We start from the raw sequence: 16,064 nt of genomic DNA, 5'->3' as shown, positions 1-16,064 counted from the left end.
GTCTGTTAAAATAATCATGCTGACACCTTCGTCCGTCTTTCTGTTTCGGGAATGTGAAGTCACTATCAATTACAAATGGACCTCTGTGAACTAACTCTGTTCGTACTTTTTCAGTTAAAGCCGAAGGCCAGTCAGCAGGGTCTATTGGTGCAGCAGGAGGAGCGCTTGATGCTGCTGCAAAACTGGTGGGTTGTGCTGCTGAGGTGGAGGCAACAGGAAGACCGCTTGATGCTGCTGCATCATGGCTGGGTTGTGCTGCTGATGCTGCATCACTGGTGGGTTGTGCTGCTGAAGTGGAGGCAGCAGTGGTAGATGTGGTAGATGGCCCAGGGGTGGGATTTAGACATTTCAACAGTGCATCTGAAGAGAGGAGTATGTGACACCATTGACTATTACAGTCTAATAATAAAAACATATGATTCCAGGAATAAAATGAAATGATATAATATAGATGAAAAACCAAAGAGATATATGTATGATGTTAACTGATATGCAAATTAGATTAGATTCAATTTATTGCCCTCATTACAGTGAAATGCTGAATAGCAGAATGCAAAGTAACAGTATAATATATTATATGAGAATGTTATGTTATGATTATCTTTAACGGAATCACAGCAGTGCTCAAATTAAAAAACAGCATTCCCTCTCATGTGATATTGCTTAATTAACAATAATGATGTGCACTTTAAAGGCCTACTGAAATGAATTGTTTTTATTTAAACGGGGATAGCAGATCCATTCTATGTGTCATACTTGATCATTTCGCGATATTGCCATATTTTTGCTGAAAGGATTTAGTATAGAACATTGACGATAAAGTTCGCAACTTTTGCTCGCTGATTAAAAAAAGCCTTGCCTGTACCGGAAGTAGCGTGACGTCACCGGTTGAAAGGCTTCTCACATTTCCCCATTGTTTACAATGCAGCGAGAGCGATTCGGACCGAGAAAGCGACGATTACCCCATTAATTTGAGCGAGGATGAAAGATTTGTGGATGAGGAAAGTGAGAATGAAGGACTACAGTGCAGTGGAGGACGTATCTTTTTTCGCTCTGACCGTAACTAAGGTACAAGGGTTCATTGGATTCCACACTTTCTCCTTTTTCTATTGTGGATCACGGATTTGTATTTTAAACCACCTCGGATACCAGTGTTTCCTACACATTCATTTATTTGTGGCGGCCCGCCACAAAATAATTACGTCCGCCACAAATTTAAAAAAAATTATTTTATTTTATTTTTTTTCCCTGTCCAGCTTCTCAGGCAAATCATATAGTTAATGTAGATGCCCATATCGGCTGTTCAGATTTACTTTACAAAAGAGAAGTGTAGGATACTTCTCTTGTTGCCTTATTTGTATTTGACCACTACTGTTTTCTGTTTATTTGTTACTGACTGTGGCAGGACACCTCTGCCTCTGTTTCACTTTATGTTGCTGGTAAATAATATGGTTGTAGTAGTAGTCTAAAGTTAAATTATTTAGTATGCACTAATTAAAGGGGCAGAGCTTTGAGACATTTTAGCTTTTATATTTTATAAGATATATTTTTTGTAAGAACCACAATTAATAAATATATTTCAGTGAATAACTTATTGTTCAAATCTGTATATAAATATGTACATAAAGTGTTGTAATTATATTGTAAAATGGATGTATGGATGGACGTTTAAAACAAAACTGTTATTATTAATTAGTATGTATACATTTTTTTAGCCTTTTTAGAGAAAATCATATCATTGTAGTAAATTATGCAAATGAATCGATGATGTCATGGTGACCACGCCCATAGCCACGCCCCCACCGCCACAGGTATCTTGGCAGTTTATGGGAAACACTGGATATTATATCCTCTTGAAAATGAGAGTCGAGAACGTGAAATGGACATTCACAGTGACTTTTATCTCCACGACAATACATTGGCGAAACACTTTAGCTACGGAGCTAACGTGATAGCATCGGGCTCAAATGCAGATAGAAACAAAATACATAAACCCCTGGCTGGAAGGATAGACAGAAAATCAACAATACTATTAAACCATGGACCTGTAACTACTCGGTTAATGTTTTCCAGCTTGGCGAAGCTTAAAAATGCTGTTGCTAACGACGCCATTGAAGCTAACTTAGCAATGGGACCTCACAGAGCTATGATAAACATCAGCGCTCCACCTACGCCAGCCAGGCCTCATCTGCTCATCAACACCCGTGCTCACCTGCGTTACAGCGATCGACGGAAGGACGAAGGACTTCACCCGATCATCCGTGCGGTCGGCGGCTAGCGTCGGCTAGCGCGTCTGCTATCCAAGTCAAAGTCCTCCTGGTTATGTGGCTGCAGCCAGCCGCTAACACACAGATCCCACCTACAACTTTCTTCTTTGCAGTCTTCATTGTTCATTAAACAAATTGCAAAAGATTCACCAACACAGATGTCCAGAATACTGTGGAATTTTGAGATGAAAACAGAGCTTTTTTGTATTGGATTCAATGGTGTTCCAATACTTCCGTTTAACTGGTGACGTCAAGCGCATACGTCATCATACATAGACGTTTTCAACCGGAAGTTTAGTGGGAAATTTAAAATTGCACTTTATAAGTTAACCCGGCCGTATTGGCATGTGCTGCAATGTTAAGATTGCATCATTGATATATATATATATATATATATATATATATATATATATATATATCAGACTGCGTGGTCAGTAGTAGTGGGTTTCAGTAGGCCTTTAACAACTAGGCTTACAACTATACCTAATATATAAAGGGGTGGAAAAGTGACTGTTACCTGCAGGGCAAACATTAGCTAACCAGAAGGCAATAACACTGTAAACAAAAAACACCTGCTTAAAAGATCTAATACAAATGTCCCTGAGGAATGTAAGGTGGGAGTACTGTAATTACCTAACGTTACATTATTATTTTCCATAACAATTTAGCCCCCTCCACAATATTAATCCGACGTTAAAACAGAACTAGCTATTTATTGATTAGCAATTGCCGAATCATGTAACATTAGCTTAATGCTAAAAAGCCAGGTTACTATCACATTCTGTCAAGACAAATAATTTCATGTAGGCTAACGTTACCTACCTGCTACCTCTGTCTTTTTCTCGTTTCTCCTCCTCTTCTTTTCTATTTTTTCTTCCCTGGGCACCTGACAGTTTTGGCCGTTTTGACATCTTGTGTTGATTTTTTGATGTGGTGACGTCCAAAAAGAGTCATGATACGGGAAGGGAGGGGGCGCACCGTGCGGGGGAAGGGGGGCGTAATGTAGTAACAAATAATATTTCTATTAAATAGGCTTTACTTTGCATTTTAATTAACGTGGGATTATTTTTTGTATTTAGAAATAATAGTACCAACTTTTTTTTTTCTCCAACATTTCTGGCACTGGCGTGGCGCCCCCTGATGGACGGCGCCCTTAGCATTTGCCTATACGGCCTATGGCACGGGCCGGCCCTTCTAACCGACCGGTAACTTCTAACAGACATTTCCGCCATTTTGGATCGAGGTTCTTTGTTTACATTGTTCAACAAAGTCGGCTAATTTCTATTTTTAGGGCTTGGAATTCAAACAGCTTTCAAATGAGGGAACGCAACACACTCACCTTCATCTTCGCTTTTCAGATTGTTCTCCGTTGGTGGCGCTGATTCTCTTTCATGTTCTCTTTTAGCGGACGTCGCCATCTTAGCATAGCAGTAGTCGTCCATCTTCTATCACGTCTTCAATTTTCCCTTCAGATATCGCTCCAAACTCAATGCACATTTCGTGGCTTTGGGAAACACGAATTGAGATATTTGTTGCTATAATTGCTGTGAATCATATGACTTTAAGATCGTGAATTCGAAGAATCTCCGAAAGACCATAGCCTGCGGTCTTCGTCTTTTCTTTTCTTCAAGTACATTTGCGCATGCGCTAGAATCCAGCAACTTCCGTTTTCTACTCCGCAGCAGTTGTTTTTCAAAATAAAGGCATTTTAATATTGTCTTAAATGCAATAATGAAAACAAGACACATTTACGTATTTCCCCATTACAAACATCATAACACAATCTAAACTTATATAAACACATTACTGTCTGAGCATATAAGATATACAATTGTGTTACATCGCAATTTATTATATAGAAATTAGCCATGTGATTAAGATGGGCACGGTCTGACCAATCACAAGTCAGTAGGAGCTGCTTTGTTCTCGTGTTTGGAGAAAGCTGAAGAGTGATTGTCAGCCTGACATTGATGTGTCTCTGAGAACTGAACACATTTTTATAACTTATAACAAAATGTGTGTTTATACAGTAACCTGCTCACATGAGTCACATTACAGCAGGGGTGTCAAAGTCATTTTAGCTCAGGGGCCGCATGGAGGAAAATCTATTTCCACTTGGCGGGACAGGGAAAACCATGGCATGATAACTTAAAAATACAAGTACGACAAATTCAGATTGTTTTTTTTGTTTTACTTTGGCCCAAAATAGAACAAGCACATTCTGAAAATGTACACATCACAAATAAAACATTTTTGCGACATCCAGTGGACACAATTAGAACAGCAGTTTCTGTCATTAAAAAATGCAGCTGAATTTTACACTTCGCAAACTCATCTCGCGGGCCGGATTGAACCTGTTATGCCCGAATGTCGAGGGGGGGTGGGGGTTGGGTTGTGGGTGTTGGGGGTTAATTGTTCATATGTCTCTGATTTGCACATCAATCAGTCTGAGGAGTAAAAGTTGGCAGTTTGTTATGCAAACAGTTACCCAGCATCACTTATGCGTCAACGTCAGTTTTGATACATCTCAACTTTGCAGTGAAAAAGGGTGTAGTGCAGGTTTTTGAGCGTGCACAAACTTGACACATGAGGCCCCAGGTCCCTGGACTGAAGAAGGAGTAACCAAGCACTTGAAGCATCATCTATCTTACTGTTCAGGAAGGTTTCAGATACAGAGAAGACATGGGGTCATGAGTAGATAAGATTATGCTCAAAATAATCCAAGTTTGTATGAATACCTCAGATATTTGTGAAAGAAGCCGTGAGGAGGTCCTGGGTAGGGTGGATGTCACCACATATGAGCAACATACCACAAACTAAACAGCTATTTTTCCCCCCCTCCGAGGACTCTGGCTTCCTCCCACCTCCAAAAACATGCACCTGGGGATATGTTGATTGGCAACACTAAATGGGCCCAGGGGATAAATGTGAGTGTGAATGTTGTCTGTCTATCTGTGTTGGCCCTGCTATGAGGTGGCGACTTGTCCAGGGTGTACCCTGCAATCCCGAACGGGACAAGTGGTAGAAAATGGATGGACAGTTATTTTCCCTTGTGTGTTCTTATGTGTTTTACTGCGTCTGCATTATGTGTGAACCTTTTACAGCACACTGAACAACTAAATGTTTTTTCTCCAGCGTGTGTTCTCATGTGTCGACACAAAGAGCTGCTATGAGGAAAGCTTTTGCCACAAACTGAACAATTAAATTGTTTTTCACCTGTGTGTGTTCTCATGTGTTGAGTCAAATGGCTCTTAACAGAAAAGCTTTTGCCACATGCTGAACAATTCAATGTTTTTTCATCTCTGTGTGTTTTCATGTGTCGAGACAAACTGCTCAAAATAGAATAGTTTTTACCACAAATCGAACAGTTAAATGTTTTTTTACCTGTGTGTGTTCTCATGTGTTCAGTCACATTGCTAGTTTGAGAAAAGCTTTTGCCACAAACTGAACAACTAAATGGTTTTTCACCTGTGTGTGTTCTCATGTGTTGAGCCACATGGCTATTTCGAGAAAAGCTTACGCCACAAACTGAACATTTAAATGGTTTTTCACCTGTGTGTGTTCTCATGTGTTGAGTCAAAATGCTATTTTGAGAAAAACCTTTGCCACAAACTGAACACTTAAATGGTTTTTCACCTGTGTGTGTTCTCATGTGTCGAGTCAAACGGCTCTTTTTAGTAAAACTTTGACCACAAATTGAACAGCTCAAACATTTTTTACCTCTCTTCTTCGTAGAGCATTCAGAGTGTTTGTTGTCAGTGTGAGTCCTCATATCACCTTCACAGTCTGTATCGCTGCTCAAAGGTTTTCCAACCTCGTCTTCAGCCTCACTATCTGATAGTGGAGCTAAGAAGTTGTCTACTTGTGGTTTCTCTTCATCATTTTCAGTCTTCACAGAGAGAATACTCAGTGGAAACTTGGTGTAATCAGCTTCCTCTCGTCCTAGAAGACACTCTCCCTCCTGAGTGATGCAGAGTTCCTCCTCTTCCTTTTTAATGTGAGGGGGCTGTGAAGCCTCCTGCTTCAAAGTGGAGCTGCCCTCCTTAGGCTGAAGGGGAAGTTCTTTACAGTCAGTTTTCCTACTCATAGGTTCTTCAACCTCGTCTTTCGCCTCACTATCTGATAGTGGAGCTAAGAGGTTGACTACTTGTGGTTTTTCTTCATCATCTTCAGTCTTCACAGAGAGAATACTCAGTGGAAACTTGGTGTAATCAGCTTCCTCTCGTCCTAGAAGACACTCTCCCTCCTGAGTGATGCAGAGTTCCTCCTCTTCCTTTTTAATGCAGGGTGGTTGTGGAGTCTCCTGCTTCAAAGTGGAGCTCCCCCCTAACTGAGGGGAAACTTCTTCTGGATTACCGATCAGCTGCTGGATGTCTGCAAGACACAAGCACTTTAATTTAGTGTTGTTTTGAAATGTCATCTTAGTGACATCATGCACAAAAGTGCACTAATAGCTTGTTTTAAAATGTCTCTGACAATCTTGCACTTTCTGTTTTTGAATTTACATGAATGTTTGTGCCACTGCTTAATAACTGTTTAATAAATACACTTTTGGTAAATTGACTTAGTTGTGGTTTCCCTCTCTGCATGAAAGTTTAAAATGAGCATATATTAATGCAGTATGAAGAAGAATGTTTTAATGTAGACACATAGAATCATCATACTGCTGTGATTATATGCATCAAGTGTTCATTCAAGGCTTAGGCAAAATATCCAGATATATATGGCCTAAAAATATTGAGATATTAAAAAAAGGCCATATCGCCCAGCCCTAGGATGAGCTACAAGTTTTAGAAGCTGAGTGATAAGCAGATCAAGCAATTAGCACTATTGCTAAGTGCTAAACAAAAAATACAAAGTATGAACATAACTAATTTCTGTAGAAACTGCTCAAATGCTGAAACTGAACTGAAATGCTGATGGAATAGGGCTGGGCAATATGGCCAAAAATATGATCACGATTATTTTGTGTATACCATCCCATCCGATCTTGATTAATATAACATTGTTAAATTTAATTAAAGGCAGATAATAGCGAGTACAGTTGCATCCCTACTATTTACTACCACAGTATCTTGTAACAGACATTTCCGCCATGTTTGATGGAGGTAATATATGCTCACAGCTGACAACTGTCATTTTGTTCATATCTATAATTGTGTTTACTAGAGGTGTAACGTACAGGTCACCCACGCTTTGGTCCGTACCTGGTTTTAGGACCACAGTTTTGCTTCTTTTTCCTTACATTTTGTGGGGGTAAAGAGAACAACCTGTTTTCCTTTTTTTTTGCTTGTCATCACAAACATTCTGCAGGAAACAAAGTATCAGTGGTGTACTGAATACTGTAGGATTTTTAATTCAAGTTAACATTTACTAAACAAAATTTTATTTTATTTTTTTAAATATTCCTTAATTACTTTAAAATGTCAGTACTTTTTACCAGTGCTTGGAAAAAAGCAAGCGGTTCCCCGATTTTATATTTAATAAAAGTACATTAATTTGAGGTACTGTAAAATAATGTGTACCAACACATTAAACAAGTATAATGATTATTTCAGGGACAAAAATGTTTGTATCCAAAAACTCAAAAATGATTTAAAAAAAAGAGTGTAGGCAGAGTTTATAGTACACAAATATTTACATGCAAAAATTGCTTTTTTCTGATTAAATTAGTTGGTGTGTTTAATCTCCCAGTTAGGACGAATACAGTAGTTCACTCACACACACATTCTCACACACACAGCATCACGATATCAAGTATCGTTGCTTGCCTACTGTTTACTACTGCGGTAACTTCTAACAGACATTTCCGACATTTTGGATCAAGGTAAAAATGCTAACAGGTTCTTTGTTTACATTGTCAACAAAGTCGGCTAATTTCTATTTTTAGGGCTTGGAATTCCAAATAGCTTTCAAACTACGGAAATCAACTCACTCACCTTCATCTTTCGTCTTTATCTCCGTTGGTGATTTGCTGGAAGTTGGTGGCGCTGATTCTCTTTCATGTTCTCTTTTAGCGGACGTCGCCATCTTAGCATAGCAGTAGTCGTCCATCTTCTATCACGTCTTCAATCTTCACTTCAGATAACACGCCATCGCTCCACACTCAAAGTATGTTCCCTGGCGAATAGTTGAGGTATTTGATGCTATTTTTGAATCTATAAGATCGTAAATGTGAAACTTCTCCGGAAAGCCACGCCGCTAAGTCCGCCATCTTGGACTTTCTGCTTTACCACTGTTCGATGTGTTTGCGCATGCGCCAGAAGTTTGCAACTTCCGTTCGACAACTGCACTTTAAAAATTAAAATACCTTTTGAATAACTAGCGACCCTTTTCATCTTTTCTTACATTTCTGGCTCATAATTGAAGTGCTACTTATCGCGAAAATATTTTTGATATCAAAATACTTTGGAAATAGAAATTAAACAAAAGTCTACAATGTTGTATTCTGTCTTTTATTGCAGTGGTCCCCAACCTTTTTGTAGCTGCGGACCGGTCAACGCTTGAAAATGTGTCCCACGGACAGGGGGGGATTATTATTATTATTACTTTTTTTTTTGTCATAAAAAAATACAATCATGTGTGCTTACGGACTGTATGCCTGCAGACTGTATTGATTTTTATAGATATATAACAGTGGCGTGCGGTGAGGTTATGTCTGGTGAGGCACTGACTTCATCACAGTCGGATTTACAAACTTATGAACCCTAAATAGTATCTTATTAACCATTTGATTGGCAGCAGTTAACGGGTTATTTTAAAAGCTCATACCAGCATTCTTCCCTGCTTGGCACTCAGCATCAAGGGTTGGAATTGGGGGTTAAATCACCTACATTGATTCAAGGGCGCGGCACCGCTGCTGCCCACTGCTCCCCTCTCCTCCCAGGGGGTGAACAAGGGGATGGGTCAAATGCAGAGGACAAATTTCACCACACCTAGTGTGTGCGTGACAATCATTGGTACTTTAACTTAACTTTAACTTTACACATACAAACTGTAGCACACAAAAAAGTACATTTGATTAAAAAAACGTCATTATGGTCTCACCTTTACTTATAAGTGCGGGAACAGTGGTGTTCGTGTTGGAAGAGTTGTGAATGAATGAAATATGAAATCCGTGCTGCAGTCTGCAGGTGTACCTAATGTTGTGTCCCTGCGGTCGTTCGCGGCTCCTCCAGCGCGAGCATTGTTGTTTTTGCACTTTTTGGCTTCTTGTTAAGTGACTTTTTTTGGGTGGATTCGGTCTTGCACGTGGAGGGTTTGGGTGTGGGCTTTGGTTGGTGTGGCGCTCCCGTCGGGCGGTGCATTCTGCGGCGGAGGTGCTTGGCACCAGGAGGCGGGGTTATGAGACGAGCCTCTCACAGTGCGTCTTCGCAGCAGAGTTTTATGATCGCTCAGTACAAGAAATACGTTACACACATACAGTTGTTGACAAAATACACTGTACATTATATACCTCAGCTAACTAAACTATGGAAATGTATAATATAATTCATATAGCAATACGGTCTCACTGCACAGCAGGCCAGCAGTTAGCCGAGTCATTGTGCACAATCCATGTTGAGGCACAACGCAGTGACGTGCCTCAACTGGCTGCTGATCACCGTCTCTTCTCAGTATTTGAACGGAAAATGTGAAAATAAAAATAAAAATAATTAAAACTGGTGAAGTTAAATGGAAAATAACTTTAGTATAATCACTGGATACATATAACAATTTAAGTATTTTTTTTTTCTTTTTACTTTTTTTGACTGCATGCCACTGATATATAACGTAGGAACCAGAAATATTAATAACAGAAAGAAACAACCCTTTTGTGTGAATGGGGGAGGGGTTTTTTTTGGGTTGGTGGACTAATTGTAAGTGTATCTTGTGTTTTTTATGTTGATTTAATCCAAAAGTAAAAATAAAATAAAATGTTTTATTTTTTTTTATTTTATTTCTTGTGCAGCCCGGTACCAATCAATCCACGGACTGGTACCGGGCCGTGGCCCGGTGGTTTGGTACCACTGTTTTAGTGGGTTCAAGCAAACGGCAAGTTGTTTGACAAAGTAAGTGTTGTGAAAGTGTGAAACTCACACTACCCCAGTATACATTTTCAACATTATAGCATTTCACCCTTTTGACGTTTTTTCGTCTTGACTTTTATCAGTAATATCCTCACTGAACGATGACTTGTACTCGACCTCGGACCAACTGCACTCAGTGAGGAAACAAACACGCTCACATAAATATTGCTCTTATTGCAAGCATAGACAGCAGAACACTTCTATTTTCACTTTTGTACACTGACTTTAGTTATCTGCTGCACTGACAAGATGCCTGCTCGGTGCGTGTTGGCGACTGTAGCCAAACTGCTGTGTCAAAACTGGCGTGTGACGTCACCATTGACTTTTTTCTTTTACACACACCCGGGAACATGAAAACAAAATAATGGGCTCTGTTGGCCACTTACTTAATAAACATACAGGACAAAGTGCGTCCTGATTCTTTGATTCTATTTAAACTTGATGTGTGCCGATGATAAGAAAGTTTGTCGCTGCATTACTGATTAATAACCTCACTTTTATCTGAAGTTCCATCGAGGTTTGTTTTGAAGCGAAAGTGGGCGCAGAGCACATCCCTCTACCACTGGTGTGTGACGTCATCGCTGCCTGTGCGATGCGCACTGCCTTCCTGCGCCGGTCAAAACCAACACTGTGATTAATCATCATTCATTCATGGTAACGCGATATATTCTTTTTAATAATCACATCCGTTAACATTGACAGCCTTAGTTGAACCCATACTTTTTTTCTGAAAACTCTTTAAATTTCTGACCTGTAAATTGTGGCCCATTATCAGTGTTACTCCCTCCGAGGTCTTAATTAAGGCTCAAGTCATTCGTTTTTCTCACAGACATTTATTTCAGCCACATCTTCTTCACGTTACCTACGATGCCAAATATAATGCCGTCAGAAGTAATAAAATAAGCAAAAATAACTTACAATTAGTCTGACATCCAAAAAGAAAATACATAGATTTCACAAACATATCAGATAAGACATGGGGTCATGAGTAGATAAGATTATGCTTTATACTAATCCAAGTTTGTATGAATACCTCAGATATTTGTGAAAGAAGCAGTGAGGAGGTCCTGGGTAGGGTGGATGTCACCACATATGAGCAACATACAACAAACTAAAAAGCTAATTGGTTTTTTTCCCTTATGTGTTCTTACGTGTTTTACTGCATCTGCATTATGTGGGAACCTTTTACAGCACACTGAACAACTAAATGGTTTTCCTACAGCGTGTGTTCTCATGTGTCGAGTCAAAGGTTATTTTGAGAAAAGTTTTTGCCACGAACTGAACAATTAAATGGTTTTTCACCTGTGTGTGTTCTCATGTGTTGAGTCAAATGGCTATTTTGAGAAAAGCTTTCGCCACAAACTGAACAATTAAATGGTTTTTCACCTGTGTATGTTCTCATGTGTCGAGTCAAAAAGCTAATTCGAGAAAAGCTTTTGCCACAAATCGAACAATTTAAATGTTTTTCAACCGTGTGTGTTCTCATGTGTTGAGTCAAACGGCTCTTTTTAGTAAAACTTTCAGCATAAACTGAGCAGCTCAAACATGTTTTACCTCTCTTCTTTGAAGAGCATTCAGAGTGTTTGTTGTCAGTGTGAGTCCTCATATCACCTTCACAGTCTGTATCACTGCTCAAAGGTTCTTCAATCTCGTGTTCAGCCTCACTATCTGATACAAAATTAGAATGATATGGCATCAGAGGGTTGGTCTTGAATTGGGTAAGAAGCTATTTAACCAATAGAAAACAATATGTGAAGATGGGTGAACATACGTCAACACGTCTAGATATATATTGTGGTGTACCCCAGGGATCAATACTGGGACCAAGATTGTTTAATCTTTATACAAAAAACATTTGTAAAGTTACAAAAGACTTAAAGTTAGTTTTATTTGCAGACGACACAGCTGATTTCTGTTCTGGGGAGAACACACAGAAGATAATACAAATAATAACAGAAGAAATGAACAAATGAAAAAGATGGTTTGACAAAAACAGACAATCTTTGAATCTCAGTAAAACTAAAATAATGCTATTTGGCAACAGTAGAAGAGAAAGTCAAACACAAATACAAATAGACGGAGTAGATATTGAAAGGGTAAAATAAACTAGATTTTTGGGTGTAATAATAGATAACATGAACAGGAAATATCATATAAAAAAATATACAACATAAGGTAGCAAGAAACATTTAAATAATGGACAAAGCAAAACATGTTCTAGACCAAAAATCACTTCATATTCTCTACTGCTCACTAGTGTTACATATCTGAGTTATTGTGCAGAAATATGGGGAAACTACAAAAGTGTGCTTCATTCATTAACCGTGTTACAAAAAAGATCAATTACAATAACACATAATGTTGGATATAGAGAACACACAAACACTTTATTTATTGAGTCAAAAATATTGAAGATCAATGATTTGGTAAAATTGCAAAAAGCTAAAATGATGTACAAAGCAAACTATAACATGCTACCCAAGAATGTACAACAATTCTTCTCAAGAGGAGAAATATAACCTTAAAGGGAAAACTAATTTAAAACATTTGTATGCTCATACAACACTTTAAACCTTTAGCATATCAGTATTTGGAATGATTAAGAAGTTAAACAATGTACTGATATGATCCAGTTTAAGAGGTTGTTCAAATGAATAGTGCTTACAAAGTACACAGAAGAATAATTATGAGAAATGCCTTCAACCTTATTAAAAATGTGATTCTTCATCTCAGTATGTTTATCATGACTAACTTAAAGGCCTACTGAAACCCACTACTACCGACCACGCAGTCTGATAGTTTATATATCAATGATGAAATCTTAACATTGCAACACATGCCAATACGGCCGGGTTAACTTATAAAGTGACATTTTAAAATTCCCGGGAAATATCCGGCTGAAACATCGCGGTATGATGACGTATGCGCGTGACGAAGTCCGAGTAATGGAAGTTATGGTACCCCGTAGAATCCTATACAAAAAGCTCTGTTTTCATTTCATAATTCCACAGTATTCTGGACATCTTTTGCAATTTTTTTAATGAACAATGAAGACTGCAAAGAAGACAGTTGTAGGTGGGATCGGTGTATTAGCAGCGGACTACAGCAACACAACCAGGAGGACTTTGTTGGAGCGCTAGCCGCGCTAGCCGCCGACTTCACCTTGACTTCCTACGTCTCCGGGCCGCCAAACGCATCGGGTGAAGTCCTTTGTCCTTCTGCCGATCGCTGGAACGCAGGTGAGCACGGGTGTTGATGAGCAAATGAGGGCTGGCTGGCGTAAGTGGAGAGCTAATGTTTTTAGCATAGCTCTGTGCAGTCCGGTTGCTAAGTTAGCTTCAATGGCGTCGTTAGCACAGCATTGTTAACCTTCGCCAGCCTGGAAAGCATTAACCGTGTATTTACATGTCCACGGTTTAATAGTATTGTTGATTTTCTATCTATCCTTCCAGTCAGGGGTTTATTTCTTTTGTTTCTATATGCAGTTAAAGCAAGATGCTATCACGTTAGCTCGTAGCTAAAGCATTTCGCCGATGTATTGTCGTGGAGATAAAAGGCACTGAATGTCCATTTCGCGTTCTCGACTCTCATTTTCAAGAGGATATAGTATCCGAGGTGGTTTAAAATACAAATCTGTGATCTACAATAGAAAAAGGAGAGAGTGTGGAATCCAATGAGCCAGCTTGTACCTAAGTTACGGTCAGAGCGAAAAAAGATACGTCCATCGCTGCCTCTCAAGTCCTTCACTGTAACGTTCCTCATCTACGAATCTTTCATCCTCGCTCAAATTAATGGGGTAATCATCACTTTCTCGGTCCGAATCTCTCTCGCTCCATTGTAAACAACGGGGAATTGTGAGGAATACTAGCTCCTGTGACGTCACGCTACTTCCGGTACAGGCAAGGCTTTTTTTTTTATCAGCGAGCAAACGTTGCGAACTTTATCGTCGATTTTCTATACTAAATCCTTTCAGCAAAAATATGGCAATATCGCGAAATGATCAAGTATGACACATAAAATGGATCTGCTATTCCCGTTTAAATAAAAAAAAATCATTTCAGTAGGCCTTTAATTATCTATTACAAGAACTGCTGTATTAATCATTCACTTATGTAATCAGTAAATGAACATATGTATTTGTAAACACTCTGAAGTGGGAAAGGGGTAGGATTAAATAACCTTTTCTTTTTCCTACTCCTTTTGATGTAAAGAGAAATGATATGAAATTGTGTGATGTATTATACTGTAAGTATGTTTATGTTCGAAATAAAGCGGAAGAGCGATTGTCAGCCTGACATTGATGTGTCTCTGAGAACTGAACACATTTTTATAACTTATAACAAAATGTGTTCATACAGTAACCTGCTCACATGAGTCACATTACAGCAGGGGTGTCAAACTCATTTTAGCTCTGGGGCCGCATGGAGGAAAATATATTTCCACGTGGGTGGGACGGGTAAAATCCTGGCATGATAACTTAAAAATATGACTTCGACAATTTCAGATTGTTTTCTTTGCTTTACTTTGGCCCAAAATAGAACAAGCACATTCTGAAAATGTACATATCACAAATAATCTTCTTGACAAAACACTTAAAATTAGTTAAAAATTTAGAGAAAAAAAATGGTGCATTTTCAAAAACACCTTGAAGACATACTTGCCAACCCTCCCGAATTTTCCGTGAGACTCCCGAATTTCAGTGCCTCTCCCGAAAATCTCCCGGGACAACCATTCTCCCGATTTCCACCCGTGCCGGCCCAGTCACATAACATCTACGGCTTTTGGAGCTCAGTGCACAACTGCACATTTATAGCTTAGTTATCCATAAGTTTATCTATAACCCATAAAGTAGACAGGCACGGAGCTATTTCTCAGCGTGTGTTTATTCCACCCAGCACGTTAAAACAGTGACACACAACATCCGGATTCCCATCATGCATTGCTTCAAAATTACAGCAAGTAGTAATGTCCAAAAATATAACAGAGACAAAGCAGAAGAACGAAGAAGAGACAGTCATGGCGAGGACGAGTAAAAAGAAGAAGTACGCTTGCAAGTTCCAAAATGATTGGAAACAAGTATTTCAGTGTAACACATGCCGAGACAAAGATGGCTATGCTGATAGCTGCAAGCAACATCCCGTTCTCATTTGCGGATGCTTTCAACAAATCCGTGAAACATATGTTCCCGGATTCAGAGATCGCTCGCCAGTACTCAAATGGCAGAACAAAGGCTACTCAAATAGTGAAAGGTAAGTGTTTTTTTGTTTTGTTAAGTAAGCAGCAAGTACAGTACAGTTAGTGGAACAACTGTGTTTTCATTACTGTGTACTGTACTACATATATATATAATTATATATATATATATTATATATATATATATATATATATATATATATATATATATATATATATATATATATATATATATATATATATATATATATATATATATATATATATATATATATACTTGAATTTCAGTGAATTCTAGCTATAAATATACTCCTGCCCCCTTAACCCCCCATCTCCTGAATTCGGAGGTCTCAAGGTTGGCAAGTATGCTTGAAGAACACAATGAATTTAGACTTAATCTAAGTGTTTCTACAAAGCAATTCAACTTTAAGTCACAACCCTTCTAGGATTGAACAAAAACTAAAATAAAGCATGAATAAAAAACTATTCTATGAATCAACTACCTCATTTGTCATTTCCACATATTAATCCTGTG

The 16,064-nt window shown here is 38.7% G+C and overlaps 2 protein-coding genes across 2 annotated transcripts in view; both read right to left on the bottom strand.

Moving 5' to 3' along the window:
* LOC133632380 (gastrula zinc finger protein XlCGF57.1-like) overlaps nucleotides 1–3,886 on the bottom strand; it is a 72,462-nt gene extending 68,576 nt beyond the window's left edge. The window contains exon 1 of the mRNA XM_062024771.1: nucleotides 3,607–3,886. Coding sequence (XP_061880755.1) covers nucleotides 3,607–3,709 — 103 coding nt within the window. The 5' untranslated portion in view covers nucleotides 3,710–3,886. The remainder of the gene's footprint in view (nucleotides 1–3,606) is intronic.
* Nucleotides 3,887–4,407: 521 nt separating this feature from the next.
* On the bottom strand, nucleotides 4,408–6,640 carry LOC133632437 (gastrula zinc finger protein XlCGF17.1-like). The gene has a single exon (XM_062024844.1). The coding sequence runs from the start codon at nucleotides 6,352–6,354 to the stop codon at nucleotides 5,308–5,310; it is 1,047 nt and encodes a 348-aa protein (XP_061880828.1). The 5' UTR covers nucleotides 6,355–6,640; the 3' UTR covers nucleotides 4,408–5,307.
* Nucleotides 6,641–16,064: the final 9,424 nt, after the last annotated feature.

This window comes from Entelurus aequoreus, linkage group LG17 (genome assembly GCF_033978785.1).
Source record: "Entelurus aequoreus isolate RoL-2023_Sb linkage group LG17, RoL_Eaeq_v1.1, whole genome shotgun sequence".
NCBI classification, from domain to species: Eukaryota; Metazoa; Chordata; class Actinopteri; order Syngnathiformes; family Syngnathidae; genus Entelurus; species Entelurus aequoreus.
This window is presented reverse-complemented; position numbering and strand designations above follow the sequence as displayed.

Bases quoted from the DNA above. Each gene is read 5' to 3' on its own strand.
- LOC133632437 (XM_062024844.1), bottom strand. From the start codon at position 6,354: ATGAGTAGGAAAACTGACTGTAAAGAACTTCCCCTTCAGCCTAAGGAG.